The sequence below is a fragment of the Herpailurus yagouaroundi genome, unplaced genomic scaffold (assembly GCF_014898765.1).
Source record: "Herpailurus yagouaroundi ecotype Mexico unplaced genomic scaffold, PumYag 163, whole genome shotgun sequence".
NCBI classification, from domain to species: domain Eukaryota; kingdom Metazoa; phylum Chordata; class Mammalia; order Carnivora; family Felidae; genus Herpailurus; species Herpailurus yagouaroundi.
The window spans coordinates 9652586-9673759 of record NW_024412404.1 but is presented as its reverse complement, the minus strand read 5'-3'; the positions used below and the strand labels follow the sequence as shown (position 1 = coordinate 9673759).

At 33.7% G+C, this 21174-nt stretch overlaps 1 protein-coding gene across 7 annotated transcripts in view; it reads left to right on the top strand.

Moving 5' to 3' along the window:
- HERC4 (HECT and RLD domain containing E3 ubiquitin protein ligase 4) overlaps window positions 1-21174 on the top strand; it is a 137263-nt gene that overhangs the window by 21362 nt on the left and 94727 nt on the right. For 4 of the 7 annotated variants that reach the window (XM_040485166.1, XM_040485164.1, XM_040485165.1 and 1 more), the window contains 6 exons: window positions 6998-7157; window positions 7896-7937; window positions 13368-13439; window positions 14323-14399; window positions 17357-17578; window positions 18909-19000. In XM_040485166.1, coding sequence (XP_040341100.1) covers window positions 6998-7157; window positions 7896-7937; window positions 13368-13439; window positions 14323-14399; window positions 17357-17578; window positions 18909-19000 — 665 coding nt within the window. The remainder of the gene's footprint in view (window positions 1-6997; window positions 7158-7895; window positions 7938-13367; window positions 13440-14322; window positions 14400-17356; window positions 17579-18908; window positions 19001-21174) is intronic. The other 3 variants (XM_040485170.1, XM_040485169.1, XM_040485168.1) reach the window with 2 other exon arrangements.

Below are 21174 nucleotides of genomic sequence, written 5' to 3'. Positions count from 1 at the left end.
AATCAATAGTATATAAGATGTCTTTAAGCAGAAACACATATAAAACAAGGTTATGTGTTGATCAGTTTATGAAAATGTGATCAGAGTTTTCTGGGAGCCTAATCCTGTATTATCCCTAGGGGCAGTGTTTCGTATTTGCTGAGCAAGTATTTGTAGTAACTTTATAGAACATAACTATTGCCAATAATGAGAATTGATTATATTCTCAAGTAGACTAAATAAGCAGACAAAGATGGTAAGTGGAACAATGATGGTGTTTCCTAGAAGGATGGTGCAGTGAAATCCTCAATATTTAACATACGTTTTCTTCATACATTGTGCAGAATTTTGCACCAGCATTTAAAGAAGATACAAAAGAAGTCGGAGTCCCATCTTTGTAGCTTTTATTTTTCTTTTTGTAGCTTTCATTGACTACAAATATAAAATTGAGAATGCAGAATTTTTCATTTTCTATCCATAGTGACAAAAGAAAATTGACAGAGGAAGATGTTTCACAATTATTAGACAAATCAGAAGGTGAATGTAGGTATTATCACTGTATGATGATAATGAAATTGTACAAGTGAACTCTTAAACAGTGAGTCTGGAGATGATATTCTACATGAATTTTCACAAACTCAAGAATTGACGAGTATATTTTTTAGGTCCCAAAGGAAATAGGTTAGTTTTTCAAGAGGAAGGATTTTATCATATAACATTTTGCATCAAGAACCTGGACCTATCCTACATTGCTAAAAGGCTGTGCAGCATTATTCTTTCTTCTTTTATAATATTTGCAAACTGAGAACAAACTGAGGGTTGATGGGGTGGGAGGGAGGGGAGGGTGGGTGATAGGTATTGAGGAGGGCACCTTTTGGGATGAGCACTGGGTGTTGTATGGAAACCAGTTTGACAATAAACTTCATATATTGAAAAAAAAATATTTGCAACGAAATTTATTTGATGCAGTTTGTTTATGAATAAATGCTGAAATCAGATCTGCATCCAGAGGTAATTGGTAGGAAATAGGTGATGTAGAAATTAAAATTGTCATTAGGTTGAATATTTTAATTGTTTTTCATAAGTCTAAAAATGACTATATTTGTATGTATGGAGCAAAGATAATGGCCTTTTCTTCCTTACTAAAATGATGCACCATTAGTTTTCAAAAATACCGCATTTTAACAATGTAAAGTATAAGAAGAACCAGAAGTAATAACAACCAGGCACCTATTAGGGATGTATTTAGAATATATCTGCTGTTAATATTTACAGGATGGATAATGTTACATGCCTCTAGTTCTTTATCTTTTCTGTTTTTGCTCCTGTCTCTGAGAAGTGTATTTTTTCTTTCCCAAGGTTATCTCCACCAGTTATGTTTTTTTTTTTTGCCCTTTGGTGCCTCCCAAAACTAAATGTTCTCGTGAGCCATCAATGCTGATATGAACAGTGTTACTTTTTTCAAACATTTTATGTGAGCATTTTGAAGCATAAAAAGGGTGGAAAGAATAACATAATGACCAACAACACTTACCACATGTTTTATCTGTTTTACATATTTTTAAAGAGATAACATATTTTCTGGGCTATAATTGACTATAATGGTCATGTGGTGTTATTAAAACTCTTCCATCAAGTTTAGCATCATAGGTTCATAATTCCAACATCTTGTAGTCCTTCTTTATCAAAGGAATCAACTGTTTAATGGGCTTGCTTGGCAAATTGTTTTTTTTTTTTGTTTTTTTTGTTTTTGCATCTGTCCTCTTCCTTATATATTCATACTTAACTCTAGTTGAAGTGAATTTAATCCCCACTTACTCCTCCCTTTTCTGTGTTAATTTGGCCTTGAAAGCCAAATGTAACTTGGTGATTAAAAGTAGCACAGTACCTGGTACGTAGTTAATAATAAATGTTAGCTGTTGGGTTTGATATGACTTCTTTTCTTCTTCCCCCTCACACAGGGCATCGAGTTAGGCTTCTAGTGAATTTTTTGTTGTTGTTTTGCTAGGTTCCTTTATTTTTCCTTCAGTCTTGCTTATCATTGACTCTCGTTTTGAGCATTCAGCCATCTAATTTCATTAGATGTAAAATGTCTCAGCATGCTATTGATCTGACTTTCTAGCAGACTAGGGGTTGGGGGAATGGTTGAGGCTATTCACTTTGATGAGCCATTGAGAAAAACTAAGTAATTAAAAAAAATTCATACAGAGAAGCTATGAGTTTTGTGTATTTGTTGTCTGAGAAGCCTGTATTTAATGCTATTCCCAGGACGTATAACTGTGTTATTATGCTTCTTTAATAATGTATTTCTGAAGCAGTTATCCATTCTCAGAATAGGTATCTCAGTAATTTGATGGCACTAAACTTCTGAAAGATTATTTGTCTTGAGTTGTTAGTATGTAGAAAAAAATTAAAGTAGGTCAGTTTTAAAATGAAAACATTGGTTTCAATACATGGCTTTAACTATTTTCTTTAATGTTCTATTTAATTTTTAAAGTTAAATTTTATTTTTTGTTTGGAATAGACAATATATTCACGTGGTTCAAAGATCAAGGTAATACAAATGCACATTGTGAAGTTTTGCTCTTACATCTGACTGCTGTATTTTCCCTCTACCTGCATCACCTACATATGTTTATTAGTTTCTTTGTATATCTTTTCATATTTTCTTATGTAGATATAAGCAAGTACGAATATATGTTCTTATTGTTACTTCTTACACAAAAAGTAGCAAATCATATAGTATTCCATACTTGATATTTTTTACTCTTTGCTCATATATCCTTGAGATCTTTCTATATCAGTATGTAGTTTCCTTATTATTATTATTTTTTTTGTAGAGCATAGTATTGCAGTGTGTAGATGGAATCCTTTGTCGATGGATACTTGGAATACTTCCAGTCTTACTATATACAGTGCTACAAATACATATAAATATACATGTTGACACATGCACACACCTATACACACGTATTTGTATTCTGTCATCCTGGGTTCTCCAGCTGGGGCCTAGACAAAAGGCAGATTGACAAGAGAAGAACAAAACAAGTTTATTAACACATGTATTACTCTTAGATATGGGAGCACTCAGTGATGAGTAACTTAGGGTTGATAGAACATGGGCTTACATAGTATCTTAAAAGAACAGTAAAGTTTTAGATAAGTAACAACAAAAATGACTGAGTTTCTGGGGTGGCAAATTGTGGGAAGATAAATAGATGGGTGGACTAATGGAAGATAAGGGTTAGTTAGTACTTATGTAGGTTTTCCTGGTGCCATCTCTGAGCTGATAAGGGTTTAGAGTTGTATCTGGTGATTAACTTCTGTCCTTCCTGGTACAGAGGGAAGAGGTGGGTACCTTTACAAATTTATGTCCTACTTTTAGGCATATGGGGGGAGGGCAGAGAGCTTTTCTTTTATCTATTTCTTCTTAATGTCCTTGAGCTCAAAAGAATCATGTATCAAAGCAGCATATTCTGTTACCCTTCAGTACTTAGGTGTAATTTCCTGGAAATGGAATTTCTAGGTCCAGAAGGTAAATGCATATGTTTTGTTAGGTATTGCTTCATTTCATCTCCATAAAGGTTGTTCTGTTTTGTACTTCTGTTATCAATATATGAGAATGCTTTTTTTTCCCCAACAGACTGTTAATCAAACTTTAGAATTTTTATGAAACATTTTGAGTTTTATTATAAACATTTTTAAAATTAATAAACTATCTTTTAGAGTGGTTTTAGGTTCATAGCAAAATTGAGCAGAAAGTACAGAGAGTTCCCATATACACCATCTCCACACAGCCAGTCTCCTCCACTATCCACAATGGTACCACAATGGTACATTTATCACCATTAATAAACCTACGTTGACATCATCTGAAGTCTATGGTTTAATTAGAGTTTACTTTTTGTGTTGTATGACAATCTATGGGTTTTGACAAATGCATAATGACACATAGTATTGTATAGAATAGTAATGGTCATCATACATACTACCTTTATTTACTGCCCTAAAAATATTCTATGCTCTCCTTATTTATTTCTCCCTGCCCCCTAATCTGCAGCAACCACTAAACTTTTTACTGTCTGCAAAGTTTTGCCTTTTCCAGAAGGTTATGTATTTGGGATCATATATGTATTTGGAATCGGTATGTAGCCTTTACAGATAGGTTTCTTTTCCTTAGTAATATGTGTTTAAGTTTCCTCCATGTCTGTATATGACTTGATAGCTTATTCCTTTGTATTGCTGAATAATATTCTACTATCTGTATGTACCACAGTTTATTTACCTATTAAAGGACATTTTTGGTTGCTTCCAAGTTTTAGCAATTATAAATAAAGATGCTGTAAACATCTATGTATGGATTTTTTTGTTAACCTAAGTTTTTAAATCCTTAGGGTGACTATCAAGGAGTGTGATTGCTGGATCATGTAAGAGTATGCTTTGTAAGAAATTGCCAACCTGTCTTCCAAAGTGGCTGTATCATTTTGCATGCCCACCGGCAGTTAATGAGAAGTTGTGTTGCTCTCTATCCTCTCCAGCATTTGATATTGTTAGTGTTTTGGATTTGGGCCATTTTACTATATGTATAGTAGTATCTCATTTTAATTTGTAATTCCCTGATGTCATAAAATGTAGGAATATCCTTTCATAGGCTTACTTGCCATCTGTATATCTTCCTTGGTGAGGTATCTGTTCAGTTCTTTTGCCTATTTTTTAATTGGGTTGTTTTTCTTATTGTTGAGTTTTAAGAGTCTTCTATATATTTTGGATAATAGTCCGTTATTAGATGGATTCTTTGCAATTATTTTCTCCCATTCTGTGGGAGAATGTAAACATTTATGCTTGAAGGTTAACCCATGTGGAAGAATACAAAATTAGAAGCGTATGGTTTTATAAATTTTCTAAGTGAAGATATTACTGGCTTCTCAATGTAGTTTTGAGAAATTTGCATTTCTCTTACCAATGTGAGCATCTTTTCACATGATTACGGGCCATTTCTGTTTCTTTTTTTGTGAACTATCAGTTGACATCTTTTGTCCATTTTTCACTGAATTACTGGTCTTCCCCCCCACCCCCAACTAAGTCTTTAAAAATTGGGGAGATTATTTCTTTGAAGTGTGAATAAGATGTTTCCCTGTTTTCCTTACTAGTCTTTTCACTTTGCTTTTAGTTAGTTTGTCTTGCTATAAGAATTTTCTCAAATGGCTACATGGAATCTCTTCCTTTTTCTCAGCTCAGGATTTAGTGTTAAGTGTTACTGTCTTCTAGAATTCTTCCTGGTATCTTTTAAGGCTTTAATAAATATCTCATGTTCCCATGGTGCCTTTTGTGTATCTTTATCTTAGCATTTAATCACAATCCTTATCTCACCTGTCTTTCTATAGACTGTAAATTCTTTGAGGGCTAGGAATCTGTTTTAATCTCCTTGTGTCTCCAGTGTTTGGAGCATAAGAAGTATATAGTAAATACTAATGTTTTGTATGAATGATTGTTTCTTCTTTGTTTCTTGAGTTTTTATGCCTTTGATTTTACAGCCATTGCTGTCTATTTAGTACTCTTCATTTGCTATTGAACCAACCGGTCTTATTCATTTGTCTTGTCATCTTGTCATTTTCTACTCTTTATTGTACTTCCTTTGAGGATTGTCTTGGAGAGACATTGACTTATTTCTGGGGCCTCTGAAAGAGAACAGATCTTTTGAGTATTTTACTTCTTTCTTCATAATTAAGATTTGTGATAATATTTTGATGTAAACAAATGATATCATACCTATAAGCCCTTTTCTTGATTTTTTTTTTTTTGTGGGAGGTAGGAGACAGTGTGTTATATCTTGTTCTTTTTGTTTCTTGTTTTGTATGTTCCTACAATATAATTTCATAAAAACGTATACACAAAAATATATACAAAAAGCAAAAGGTTAGTATAATGAACTTCTACATACACCAGCTTCACGAGTTATTAACTCAGTACTTTAAGGTAAGTACTTTAAATAACATATCATTAGAGTTGTAAAGATTCTAGAGGCTATATAATCTCCCACTCCAAAATGGCAGGGTAGTAATCCTAAACATTTGAATTTCTCTAAACATAGGAATTTAAATGTTCTTGATGCAATTAGTTTATTTATTGAACAGTTGCTTTGTACACTGAGCTAAAGTGTGCTTCAGAAGAAACCCTGATTGGTTCAGTTAACGACTCTTCAACATGAACCTTAGGTTTATTGAAGACAAAAATTATATCTTTCTTATTACTAAGCTAAAAAAAAAAAGGTTCATCCTAAAAACACATGTAATAGTACTAGTAAAAAACTGGTAGACATTATGCATCCTAAGGAGACTAAGGGAACAATTTCACTTTCTTTACTGGTTTGTCAGTGGCTGTTGACAGTCTTATGAAGGACCAATGCTTAAATTAATTTTTAGTTTAAAACTTGAACACATTTTAACCACATATGGATTTTTATATATTTGATGTTAAAATGGCAGTCCATAAACTGAAACCTATTTGTTATGGTTACATTGCCTTTCAAGGCCCTCCTCAGAATACCTAGTAGATGCATCATTTATGAGATCTGTAAAGAAGGTCCTTTTCTATCAGAAATTCCCAATTCAGATTATTTTATTAATTTCAGAATCACTCCATAGTAGTGTATGTTAATTATGATTTTATTATTAAATAGTCCAGGATATTTAAATGATTCCCTTTTTAGCTGTTACTGGCAATGGCTTTGAATGAAGAGTAACTTTCTCAGTAATTTTATAAACCTTAAACTTCTTCCCCAAAATGTTCAAGTCACTTAATATTTTGAATTGCTTATACCCTAGGATGTATATCTGTATTTACCACAATGAGAATTTTATGTGGCACATACTTGTTAAATTTTTCAGAATAACTAGTGTTACACTTAGTCTGTATTTTATCATTTTCTTAAGCTTTTTTGTACAAGATGAAGACTGTGTTTTATTCTCATTGGTAGTTCAAAACTAGAATGTAATATTTCTCTTCTTGATTTCTGTAGAGCAGGTTGTTGCCCTGGATGCCCAAAATATCGTAGCTGTTTCATGTGGAGAAGCTCATACATTAGCACTAAATGACAAAGGCCAGGTGTATGCTTGGGGTCTCGATTCTGATGGACAGCTTGGCCTGCTAGGATCAGAGGAATGTATCAGAGTACCCAGGTAACAAAGGTGACCAAAAAGAGGTCTTTAACAATCTTTTATAATAAATTTGTTATCTAAATTATTCTGTTTACTGAGGGCCTGTAAGAGTTGACATCTAATTATTTCTCCCTTTTGAGTTCTTAAGGAGTTTACTAGGTAGGTTCTTGCCTATAATTTGGGCTAAGTGCTATTTTTTTACATCATTTTCCCCTAAATTATTTATGTTTGTAAAGAAAAGAGATGGGGAATATGTACTTTATTATAAATACTTTCTTTCTAAAATTTTAAAGTGGTTTAGGCTAATTTAAACTGCTGATTGTACCATCTTGAGTACCTCAGCTATTGAAATATTTATTAAATATTGGTTGGTTGCATGTTTCTTTGTCCTGTTTTTTTAGTCTTTATGGTTTTTATTGAATATAGAAGTCCCACATGCTTAGTATAAAGAATTCAGTCACTTTCCACTTTTTTACAAAGCAGTGGCCACAACTTATGTTAACCACTAATTCATCATAGGTTTATTTCAAAATTAAAAAATAAATGCCTCATTAATGTTGTATTAGAGATTTACATAGGGCATAGCCATTGTTTTAATATTAAACATTGTTAAGAGCATGAACATGTTTAGGTAAAAATACAGAGATTTAAAGAAAGTATCCAATTTGTTTTCAATACATAAATAATACATTAACTCACGCTTTGTTTTTTAAATTATACAAATTCTTGCTTCCTTAAACTCTTGTTCTTTCTTCCTAGTAATAGTTATAGGGACAAAAGAGAACTCTCCAGTGAAACAAGGTATTAAACTAATTTTAGATTTATTCTAGGTAGCATTATTTTACACACATTTAGATATTTTGTTTATGAATTTAACATTGATAATGTTTGTTTTGGTTTAAGGAGTAAGAAATAACTTACTAGGATAAGAAAATGGAACATGGGAACTAATATATTTCAGAACAGAAACTTATTGTTAGAAATGAGTTTTTTTTTTTTTAAGTAGGAAAGGTAGGTAGTTCCTTCAGTAAGCCTATAATCCCTTATGTGTATATGTTTATTGAAAAACCTAAAAGTATTTAAAATATTTGGTTCTAATTTATTAAAAGTGGGTTTTTTATTTTTTTATTTTTTGGTCTTTAACATTTTATAATTGTTCTAGTAGTGAACTGTCCTTTGAGACTTTTGGATACATCATATTCACATATTTTCTTGATTTACCTTGTAACTAAATTCCATAAAACTCCCCCAATTTCTTCCCTATTATTATTATTATTTTTTCCTTCTTCTTCTTTCTCTTCTTCTTCTTCTTCTTTTAATATTTGTTTATTTTTGAGAGAGAGATGGGGGGAGGGTCAGAGAGAGAGAGGGAGACACAGAATCTGAAGCAGTCCCCAGGCTCTGAGCTGTCAGCACAGAGCCAACACAGGGCCCGAACTCACAAACCACAACTTGGGAGATCATGACCTGAGTTGAAATCTCATGCTTAACCAACTGAGCTACCCAGGTGCTCCTCCCTTTATTTCTTCTGTTTTAACAATTAAATAACAAACACAACTTTCATTATGCTTTTAATATCTCTTAATGATAGTGCTCTTTGGAGAAGCTTTTTTTTTTTTTCTTAAGCTAAATAAATTGAATTCTTTTAGTTATTTCAATTTAGATTTATTTCAGAAAATGGTAATTTGCAACCAAATGGCTATTGGCTAGGTAATAATACAAAGCATTCATAGAACATAGTGACCTCACGTTTGTCATATCCTCTACTGCTTTTATTCCCTCCATAAATAATTGTTGTAGAATGGGATTTTTAACTTAAGATTTTAAGTTGTGTGTATTTAGGATTGAAAAGGGACTTAAATGTTTGATCATCTAAGTCAACATTCTCAAAACCAAGATTTAGGTCCAAACTTTCTAATCTCTTTTATGTTTACTGGTTTCTTAAAATCATACTTATATTTTTGTTGCTGTTCACTTCTCGTATAGGAGATTTCAGTCAGTAATCCGTAGATTCTTATTAAATGGAAAGAAAGGTAATTAAATATAGAATAGTTTATTATATGAGTTTATTTGAACAATGCCCTATAATAAATTATGTATTTGTGACTTTATTATTTTATGAACCTGGATAGGGACCTGAAAGAGATCTTTTGTGAGTCGTTTGGTTTAAACTTGTATGTTTTTGTATTTGCTAAATATGTGTATTAACTTTAAGCTCTGTGTTAAGGCATTTTTCCTGTTCAACCTCCTCAGTTTTCAACAGACCGATCTGATTTGTTATGATATATACATATTTTTACTGATATTTTCGTGTGTTAAAGGGCAATATTTTGTTTTGAGGCAATTCATGCTCAGAAGCTGAGTTTGTCTTTGCCAGCAATCTATTTATCACAGATTTACTGCAGGAATTTCACAAGCCAGTAGCATATGGGATAATGTCTGTTATTAAGCCAGTAAATAAATAACATACTCCAAACCAGTGATAGGTAAATCACACTATTGTTTCAAGCAAGAGGAGATGATAGTAATAAAGATCAAATTACCTGAGATATACATTCATATGACTTGGTACTAGGGAGAGATGGCTTAGCCAACTGAGAGCTGATGTCCTCCTGCCAGCACAAATATAAAAGTCCTGTTTTAGAGCACCTTGCTAGGGAAGGATGCACCTAGCATGTGTTGATGGGTGAGGGGATCTTTTTCCCAGGGATGCTGCTTGGTTTTTTTTTTTTTTTACCACTGAGGTTTAAAAAGTCTCCTTTACTATGGGGGCGCCTGGGTGGCTCAGTCAGTTAAGCATCTGGCTCTTGGTTTCAACTCAGGTCATGATCTCCCAGTTCATGGGTTCAAGGCCTACATTGGGTACTGCACTGACAGTGTGGATGGAGCCTGCTTGGGATTCTCTCTTTCCCTCTCTCTCCCTCCCTCTCTCAGTGCCTCTCCCTGCTCATGTTCAGTCTCTCTCTCTCAAAATAAATAAATAAACTAAAAAGAAAGTCTCCTTTACTATGGCTGGAGCTAATTGCTCTAAGGTCCTTGGAGAACTGCTTAGATCAGCAAAGAGTAGCCTTGCCAAGATCTAAGACTCTGCAATAATCCTCACAAACTCTCAGTATTTATAGTCTAAATGTTCTCTTGCTATAGTTTTTCTTGATAAGCCCCCAGTGGGGCTGGCCTCTCAGCAGCTAAGCCACTGAGTTCATCCAGAGCAGATGAGATGATGACATCCTGACACAACTTACTTCATCTTTATATCACAACAACTTTACTCTTAAGAACAGTTTCATTTTTGTCATAAATAGGTTTGAAATCAAAGCAATATACGACATAGTAGAAATACATTTTTGTGAAAGACTGCCAGTGATTTTTTTTCTTTTTAAATTTTGATACCAAATCATTTTTATTTTATTTTATTTTATTTATTTTATTTTTTCTGGGAGCCAAATCATTTTTAACTGCAAGGCCTTTTCTGTATGCTTAGAGGTATCAGCCAGCTTCATAAATTTCTCATTCATCTTGAATAAAACGTATAGAAGATCGGTGAAAACTGTATGTAAATAGATTTTTAAAAATTAGTGTTTATAGGGGCGCCTGGGTGGCGCAGTCGGTTAAGCGTCCGACTTCAGCCAGGTCACGATCTCGCGGTCCGTGATTTCGAGCCCCGTGTCGGGCTCTGGGCTGATGGCTCAGAGCCTGGAGCCTGTTTCCGAATCTGTGTCTCCCTCTCTCTCTGCCCCTCCCCTGTTCATGCTCTGTCTCTCTCTGTCCCTAAAATAAATAAACGTTGAACAAAATTAAAAAAAAAAAATTAGTGTTTATAATTAAAAAAAAAATTTTTTTTAATGTTTATTTATTTTTGAGACAGAGAGAGCATGAATGGGGGAGGGTCAGAGAGAGAGGGAGACACAGAATTGGAAGGAGGCTCCAGGCTCTGAGCTGTCAGCACAGAGCCTGACGCGGGGCTCGAACTCACGGACCGTGAGATCATGACCTGAGCCGAAGTTGGACGCTTAACCGACTGAGCCACCCAGGCGCCCCCAAAATTAGTGTTTGTAATTTTTATAAGAATGATCAGAAAAATGATGATTCACATTAGGCTGTACTTCTTTGAGAACAAAATCCACTTTTATGCTAGTAGATAAGAATATTTAAATAAAGCCACACTTTAAGATGAAAGAATGTAAAATTAATAATAGATTACATTTGAAATTTATACGACTTCAATGATCTTTTCCTACTTCTAATTTTATTTTGTTTTGAAATCACTACTTCTTGGGGAAAGACTAAAATTCTTCAATACCAACGCTGCTCTCTGATTTCTGCCTAGTTATTTTTTTTTTTTTATGTAGGATATATGTTATTGCCTTTATAAAAACGTTTTAAGCCTAATTTTACTATCTGTTAGTTTGGTATGAGTGGAAATACATATTTTTCCACACAACCTTTAGAAACATTGTAGACCATAAAGTTGTAGTGTATTTTTAAAAGTTCTGTTTCTTGGACATATGCAATAAAAAGTATGACAGGGTGGTATAATATGATCCTTGTGAAAACAGCGGTTTCTGGATTATAGAAACTAATTAAAGATGTTTGACTTATCAGCTTGGTCAAAAGTAAAATTTATTTTCTTTATTTCAGTCAATTTTAAACATTTAAATTTTAGATTAAAAAGAAAAAGAATTTTTTTTTAATTTTTTTTTGAACGTTTATTTATTTTTGAGACAGAGAGAGACAGAGCATGAATGGGGGAGGGTCAGAGAGAGGGAGACACAGAATCTGAAACAGGCTCCAGGCTCTGAGCTGTCAGCACAGAGCCCGACGCAGGGCTCGAACTCAGAGACTGCGAGATCATGACCTGAGCCGAAGTTGGCCGCTTAACCGACTGAGCCACCCAGGCGCCCCAGAAAAAGTATTTTTTAATGGTAGAGCTAGGTTGATTGTTAGCGTAAATTTTTTTTTAATGTTTCTTTTCTGTTTTAAAAAAAATTTTTTTTACATTTATTTATTTTTGAGAAACAGAGTGAGACAAAGTGTGAGCGGGGCAGGGGCAGAGAGAGAAGGAGACACAGAATCTGTAGCAGGCTCCAGGCTCTGAACAAGAGGTCAGCACAGAGCCTGATGTGGGGCTCAAACCCACAAACTGTGAGATCATGACCTGAGCTGAAGTTGGACGCTCAGCCGACTGAGCCACTCAGGCGCCCCTTTAATGTTTATTTTTGAGAGAGTGAGTGAGTGCAGGAGAGGAGGAGAGAGAGAGAGGGAGACAGAGGATCCAAAGTGGGCTCCTGCGCTGACAGCAGAGAGCCCCATGTGGGGCTCGAACTCACGAATCTTGAGATCATGACCTGAGCTGAAATTGGATGCTTAACGGAGTCATCCAGGCACCCCATAAACAATAATGCCACAGTACAGTATCTTTCCTTGTCACTGTTGCAGACATGGCCAAAGAAATTAACATTTATGTTGTATACCAAGCAGTATAATAATTTTGGAAATGCGGAAGTCACCAAGTGTAAATTGCTATGCAAATTTAGAAGTTTGGGGGCAGACTTTATGAATGGTTTACTACTACAGCCTCAAAGACTTTGCAAACTCATTTATCCTTTATCAGTGTATTCATTACATACTTTTTGCCAGGCACTGTGGTAAGCGCTGGGAATTCTATGGATAGAAGACACATAATTTGCCTTTACAGAGCTTATTGTTTAGCAGAGTACACTAGTAATAATTAAATGAATAAGTACACTAGTAATTAACAGTGATAAATGCTGTGAAGGAAGAAAACATAAGGTGCTATGAGAGTGTAATATTTGAAATATTTTATTTGGACTCGGTACCTGGAACAGGTTTTTAAAAACAGTTAATACATTTTAAAAAATACTTAATATAGTTCACTGGTCAGTGTATCATGTGCCTGATATTCAAAAACAGTAAAAGTGAATGTTCAATAACTTCAGCACAGTTGCACAAATCCATTTATTTTTTTATTTCTGTTTTTGCATTGCTAGTGTTTGATTTTGCTAATTGCAGAAAAATGGCATTTTGCTACATTTGAAAATCTGAAGGTGCATTGGATCCTGCTAACCTGCTGGATTTTGCTAATTTAGAGCAATGCAGCCCTCAGGTTTTGTAGTTAAGAACATATATCCACTAAAAAAAAATATTTTTTGTACAACAATATGGAATTAGAGTAACTCTCCTTTCTCCTGCTCAAAATTTGATTTGCTGAAGCTGCCTCCCGAAAATCATGGGTATCGACACTCTGGTCAGAACTTGCTCCGGACTCTCATATGGCAGAATCAGGTCAGGTGGCAGTATCAGGTAAAGGGAAATAAGAAACATATTATGTTTCCTTCCCCCTTTCTATCTTGAAACATTCATTCAGGAAAAACAGAATGACCAGGAGAAGGGGAAATGCATAAAAAACACCTGGGATGATTGATGCAAAAAGTTGCTTGATTTTTGTAATGTTTTAAAAATTAGCTTTAGGATTATGTTACATTTAAGGAAAAATCAGAAATTGGGCTCAGGGGGAAGAAACTATAAAAATATAAAGAAAAAATGCAAGATGGTAGAAATAGGACTGAACGTATCAGTGATCATAATAAATATGATGAGTAAATTTCTCTACTAAAAAATTGTTCAGTATCACTGATTTAGATGCAGAGGTAAAGGATAGCTCAAAAGGAATAGGTTTCAAATCTGTGAATTGGTAGCACCGCATGATAGGAATCTCTGTTGATTCTTAAGGAGCCTTATAGACAACATGTATTAAATGAAGCCAAACACCAATTTTAGACAAATTAGTTCATGTACATTTGTTTCACAAATGTATTGCCAGGTTTCACACTTTAAGCTAAAGATTTTTTTTAATTTTGATAAAACATCTGAATTATAAAAACACTGAGGAATACTTGAGGCGTGAGATTAGTTTACTTTGCTTAAATACTTTTTTCAAAGTGTTTTCTTATTACACCTCTTAATTTTTTCACACTAGATTTTGTTTACTGTTGTTAGCGTAAATAGTTGGGTACATTGACTTGTATAAAAATACTATGAAATAACTAGGTCAGTAGGAAACTACTTGCACATAGTAGGTGGTCAATAAATGGCATTAATAAATAGTATTCAGGATCCATTTATTAAATGGAATTAACTGATTTTGATCTCTTTTTTTATTTTCTAGAAATATTAAAAGTTTGTCAGATATCCAGATAGTACAGGTTGCTTGTGGTTACTATCATTCACTTGCACTTTCTAAAGGTAAGTATTGTTTTCCTTTTCTTGCCCTTTTACAGTTTTATTACATGGTACTTGAATTGAGCAGAAAGTCCTCCAACTTTGTTCTTATTCAGGATTGTCCTGGTTCTTTTTGATCTTTTTCATATCCATATACAGTTTAGAATTAGCTTGCCAGTCTTCACAGGCACACATATTCTGGGATTTTGATTGGGATTAAATTGTTTCTGTAAATTAGTTTTAGGAAAATCCTTATAATATTGAATCTTTTAATTCTTGAACATGTTATGTCCCTCATTTCAATCTCCTTTTAATTTTTCTCAATAGTATTTTGTTGTTTTCTGTGGAGAGGTCTTACACATCTTCTATTAGATTTTTCCATAGATATTTGACATTTTTTTACTGTGAACAGTATCATTTCCAGATTATTGCTAGTATATAGACATGAAGTTGATTTTTGTGTCTAATTGTTCTATAGTGTGCTAAATGCTAAGCCTTCATAGATGGGGAAGGTTATAACTTGCTCAGTCTCATTTAGGATCTTAGACTTTTTATGAACAGAAACAAAGAAGGCTATAAGCATTCTCTTAGCTTTGTTTGCATTTGTTTCTTATTCATTTAACTTCTTCATATGCCAGCTAAGGATTGTGGCGTGGGTTACTATGTTGGTCTTTACCATTTAAAGTGTAAGTTCCAGTGGCTTCATTATTATTATTATTTAATTCATTAAATGTCTAGTGAGGCCTACTGTGAATGTAGCACTAGGCTAGAGCTATGGGGAAATACAGGTAAGATAATACAGTTACAGACAGCATAGGGTGGCAGTGAGAGGAGCCAAAGTGATCAGCAGAACGAATTATTTTAGGGATCATAACATGTAGTGGAGGGAGCAGATATACAAATAAATAACTAGTTTGAGGCAGAAAAAAACTGTACTATTTTGGTCAAGGTCGAAGTAAAATGCTATGTGAATGAAGAAAAAAGTAATTTGTTCAAATCAGTAAGAGACTTGTTAACAATAAGAGACTTAGTATTTGATACAAGTCTTAAACGATGAACAAAATTTATTCAGGATTAGAGAAATGTTGAGAAGTAGCTAGAGGAAGTGTTGAGGATTGGTTAAAGAGGTAGTACCAGTAAATCAGGAAAAAAATCAGGCATAAAATCAGGAAAAGTATTTTGTGTATTTGAGTATCAGCATATAGTTTTATGTGGGTATTGTGAGAACATGAGAGACATACTGATACTTCAGTTGAGGTAATGTGTTACAAAGGCCTTAAATGCCAGTATTAAGGCATTTGCATTTCTGTAGGCAGTGGGGAAGCTGGCATCTCTGTATTCTTTGTTGTTATTTTGTCAGCTTTTCTTTTGATATTTTGGTAGGTAGATCCCAAATAAATTTAAACCCAAAGGTTTTACTGATGAGGAGGGCAGTTTTCTGCCTTGACTTACAGGGATTCTTTTGCCTTGTTCAGCTTCATGGCTTTAGCAGTATTTTACTCATTTAATGATTTTTTTGATCACTCATTATGAACTAGGCACTTTAGAGTGTACAATGTGTAGGGGTAAGCAGTACACTACTAGCTGGTACTTAATGGTATGGTCATATTCATATAAATTATAATATAATTATGTACTGTGAAAAGGGACTGTAAAGAAGAAAGTTTAGGATTATTTAAAACATATAGCAGGGGACTGAACTTAATATGGGCCACCAGGGAAACCTATTCCTTCTGGGAGAGAGTTGAAGTGAACTAGACAAAGATGAGGGGAAGGTCTACACGGAGAGAACTGTAAGTGTGTGAGAAGTGAGCATTGGAGAATGTAAAGGAAGATGAGTGTCACTAGAGTAGAGTGAGTGAGGGAAGAGACTGATATGAAAGGAGCTTGGAAACAGGTAGATTATGTAGAACATTACTTTTAACGTTGTTAAAAGTGCTTATCCCAGTACCGGTGGGAAGGCACTGCTATATTTTTTTCAGGTGAGCAACATTATCAAATCTATATTTTAATAATACCTCTATGTATATATATATAGATGTCTGCTAGTATGTGCATAGAATATTTTTGGAAGTACATACCAGTAATTGGTAAGAGTGGTTGTCTCTTGGGAGAGGACCTGGGGGTCTAATTTTTAGAGGGAAACTTATTTTTAAGTGTATACTATTTTATCATGTGAATTTTGAAAACAATTATTAGTGCCACTTAATAAGAATAAATAAAAAGATGTCTAAAGTTGCAAAATAGGGTGGCAGTTGGGGGAGCAAAAGTGACAAGTAGAGAGAATCAGGTGAGATGGTGAGGAGTGGATCTATGTGCCATATTTTTCTTTAGTAGGAAAACTGTGGTGGTATGTGATAGATTGATAACAATCTGTGTATAAGGTAAGAGAAGAGTTAAGGATGACTCTCTATGTTTATGGGTTGTGTTACTGAGTCAGTTATAATATCACATAAACTGAGATAGAGAACACTGGGAATAGGTCCAGATATGGGAGGTGGAGGGGGGGTCATAAATTGTTTGGAACACACTGAGCTGGAGGTGCCTTTGTAATATCCAAGTGTAGATATCACATAAGCATTGGATACATGGGTTTATTGCTTATAAGAGAGGTCTGGTCTAGTGATAAAATTTTGAATGTGATCAGCGTATAATAACTGAGGAGTTGGTTGAGTGCCTCTTGGGATAAACCAAAGAATAAAAGTGAGACTTGAGGATTATCAAAAAGAGATGGTTCTATCATAAGGAATGTAAGGAAATGAGACTAGACTACCCTCAGTTATGTGACTTACCCATTTATTAGTAAAGTTGGTCAAACTGTAAGTGTACCAATACAGAATGTTCTTACATGTTTCCATATAAAAGGGGAATATGTATTTCTATTTGATGAGAGGGAGAATGTCTCAAAATAACTGATGATCTTCAAATGAAATTTTGTATGTATGTGAAAAATAATTACTTTTATAATTTCTGTTTTACAGCAAGTGAAGTCTTCTGTTGGGGACAAAATAAATATGGCCAATTGGGTTTAGGCATTGACTGTAAAAAGCAAGCCTCACCACAGCTGATCAAGTCTTTGCTTGGAATCCCTTTCATGCAAGTTGCAGCGGGAGGAGCCCATAGTTTTGTACTCACCCTTTCTGGAGCTATTTTTGGATGGGGACGCAACAAATTTGGTCAACTAGGTCTTAATGATGAAAATGGTAGGTTTTCATTATTTATAGATAAATGTACTTAAAAAGAGATGATCTTTTGAGATGGATCAATGATTCTTAATGTCAGGAAGAAATGTACCCAAATCTTTCCGATACGGAGAAGGGGATAAAAGATTTATTTATTTATTTATTTTTTCAATATATGAAATTTATTGTCAAATTGGTTTCCATACAACACCCAGTGCTCATCCCAAAAGGTGCCCTCCTCAATACCCAGTTCTCAACAGTCTCTTATGCTTTGGCTCTCTCCCACTCTAACCTCTTTTTTTTTTTTCCTTCCCCTCCCCCATGGGTTTCTGTTAAGTTTCTCAGGATCCACATAAGAGTGAAAACATATGGTATCTGTCTTAAAGATTTATTTAAAAATTCCATTTGGTAATATTTTTTAAGGGATTGTGGGAAGGCCAGAAAATACCATCTTATTGCAAAATAAACTCTAGAAAGTATATCTGGATAAAAATCTTTGTTTTTAGATGTTCATTAAAAGAAAGTTGTGGAAAACATTACTGCAAATTGGAAATCACATTACTGGCCATCATTGGTGGAAAGAAGTTTTAAAATTATTCTGGAAAGTAACATGGAGTGTTAATCTATTTGAGTTTTTCAAGGAAGTATTTAAATAATCTGAGTCATTAAATCTTTATCTTGGACTTCACTTTTAACATGGATTCTGGAGTCTTGAAAATAAACAATTTGAATTTTAAAAAATTATAATTACTTGAAACAAGTTAGGATCTTGGAACTGATTTTTCATAACTGCATAAGTTCGATGCCAATATTTGAAATACAAAAACTAATTTCATCAAGCTCAACATAATTGTCATGATTTAAGTGGACAAAAGTGAGTTGTTGGTCTAGTAACTAGCAACTGGTAATGATAAGCAAATAACACTCAGAATTTTAAAATATTTTATTGTGCATAAGAAAAATATGTCAGATTAGGACATTTTTTTTTCTGGTACAAAGTAGCAGGAAGTATAATTTTCATGCATTTAAATAGAATCCTGTGAGCTTAATTATCATGAGGTAAATATAAAGAATGATGTGTGTGTATTGGAAACAGATAGTTTTGAAATTCCTTGATTTCTAGTTCTGTGTAGATTCGTGTTAGGGCACTTTAACACTTAAATTACTCTTTAAAACCCTCCTTTAAAAAGATCTGGGAACCCAGCTAATTTGGCTTGTACTACAAAATCATTGACTTACAGTTAAAAATTATTTGCCACTGTCTACTGAGCTTGGGAAGCTGTAAAGGAAACACATTTTGGAAGAGTTTTAATTTAAGAATACCATTAACATTTCTTGTTGGAATTTTCAGATAGGTATGTTCCTAATTTACTAAAGTCACTAAGAACTCAGAAAATAGTTTATATTTGTTGTGGAGAAGATCATACTGCTGCACTAACCAAGGTATTGTACTCCCATAAAACTTCTTTATTATTATTCATGGTAGTTATTTTATAATTAGTGAATGTTTTCATGATATTTACTTTAGAACTTGAGTATTAATTAATGTCTAAAAAATAATCTTGAAAAAAGCACTAAATTATTGTCAAAAACAATTTACCTTAATTTTCAACTTTGTTTCAGGTTATGTAATGTGAATTATCTGTTAAATGTGATGATACATTTTGTTGAATTTCTCATGTTCATGTGTAATACTGCTTTAGGAATATTTTGAATGAAAAAGTTCCCTTTTAGTTTGTCATACTTGCCATGTTATGTGTATCAATCCCGTTTATATTGTGTAACTGCCTCATTTTTTTTTTTTTTTTTTTTAAACGTTTATTTATTTTTGGGACAGAGAGAGACAGAGCATGAACGGGGGAGGGGCAGAAAGAGAGGGAGACACAGAATCAGAAACAGGCTCCAGGTTCTGAGCCATCAGCCCAGAGCCTGACGCGGGGCTCGAACCCACGGACCGCGAGATCGTGACCTGGCTGAAGTCGGACGCTTAACCGACTGCGCCACCCAGGCGCCCCAGTAACTGCCTCATTTTAATTTAACTCTCATTGGGCTTATAAATACCATATAACAAGTAATAGAGGAGAATGAATCTATTATCCATAGGCCAGGAATTATGCAGTTATAATGAGCTTTCATCACAGTCTCATTAATGGTTTTAACTCTGTCTTTTCTTGGGTATGTGCCATTACATTATCATTACTATGTAGTTCTCTAGTGATTGGAAGGAAAATGAAAATAAAAACCGTAGATTAACCTTTACCAGGAATATTATTGGCACATTTTTTATTGGCTGAATTAGAAATGAATGTGTTTGCTTTATCTTCAATTTGCATAGTACATAAATTTGCAAGAAAAAGTTAACTTCTAATCAGACTTCTACACACACAAAATTCTACACACCCACATTGGGATTTTTTTTTTTTATAAGAATTTTTCTTAGTTCTCAAGTATAGTATATTCAGTACTTTTAAAAATATGACTAATTATAAAAGTTGATTTTTAAAATTTTTATATTACTGTACTTGCCTTTTAGTAAGGAAATTTTACTTATCTGCCAATCTTACTGATTTTTATCAAGTTACAGATGTAATCACTAAAGTCTTATTAAATCATGTTGGCATGTTCTAAATTCTAGTTGTTCTCTTCTGTCGTAGGTATTTAGAAGAAATAAATCTATGTTTTTAGTTTTTTTTGTTTTTTTGTTTTTTTTAAATAAGTCTATGTTGAAATACTAGCGTAAAGAAATATTTTGTGTATTATTCCTTGGTGTTAACTTTGTGGTGGGAAGGCTCACAACGTTAATGTTTTATCAAATTCAGCCCTTCAAATAACCACTTATCTTATTTTCTTAGGATATGTAACTGTTTATAGCTATTGAGTTTTTTTTTAATCCCAGTCTTCTGTGTTCCTCTCAAGGGAGTAGCTGGTGATACTTGTTCACTGGAATTTTGGGGGAATATTATTTTTAACAAAATCAGATAGTTTTAAATATCCCAATAGGAAAATATTTTATTTCCCTTGATTTAAGTTAGAATATAGTTCCATATCCATGTATCTTGTTTTTCTGGAAGAATTTCTTGCAAATAAATTAGGATTGCTAATTTAGGACAAAGCAGTTTTCTTGTGCAAAACCTGTATTAGGAAAACAACATCAGGAAAAATTTAAACAGACTTTTAAAAACAGAATAAATAATGTAAAGAAAGGTATGTTAATGGGTATGAACACACTATCATAAAGATGTCAACTTTTTTTAGGTTAATTTACCAATTCGTTATGCAAATCAGGGGTTCCTGGGTGGTTCAGCTGGTTAAGCATCTGATTTTGGCTCAGGTCATGATCTCACAGTTCATGAGTTCCAGCCCCACATTGGGCTTTGCACTGACAGTGCAGAGCCTACTTGGGATTCTCTCCTTCTCTCCCTACCCCTCCCCCACTCGCACTTTCTCTCTCAAAATAAGCTCAAATCAATAAGCTTAAAAAACAAATTCATTATGCAAATCACATATACATACATCTTTTGACTTAGCAATCCTACTTTTAAGAATCTGTCCTAAAGATAGGAAATTATATATGCACAAGGTCATTAATTGTGGCTTTATTTTAATAGCAAAAGAAC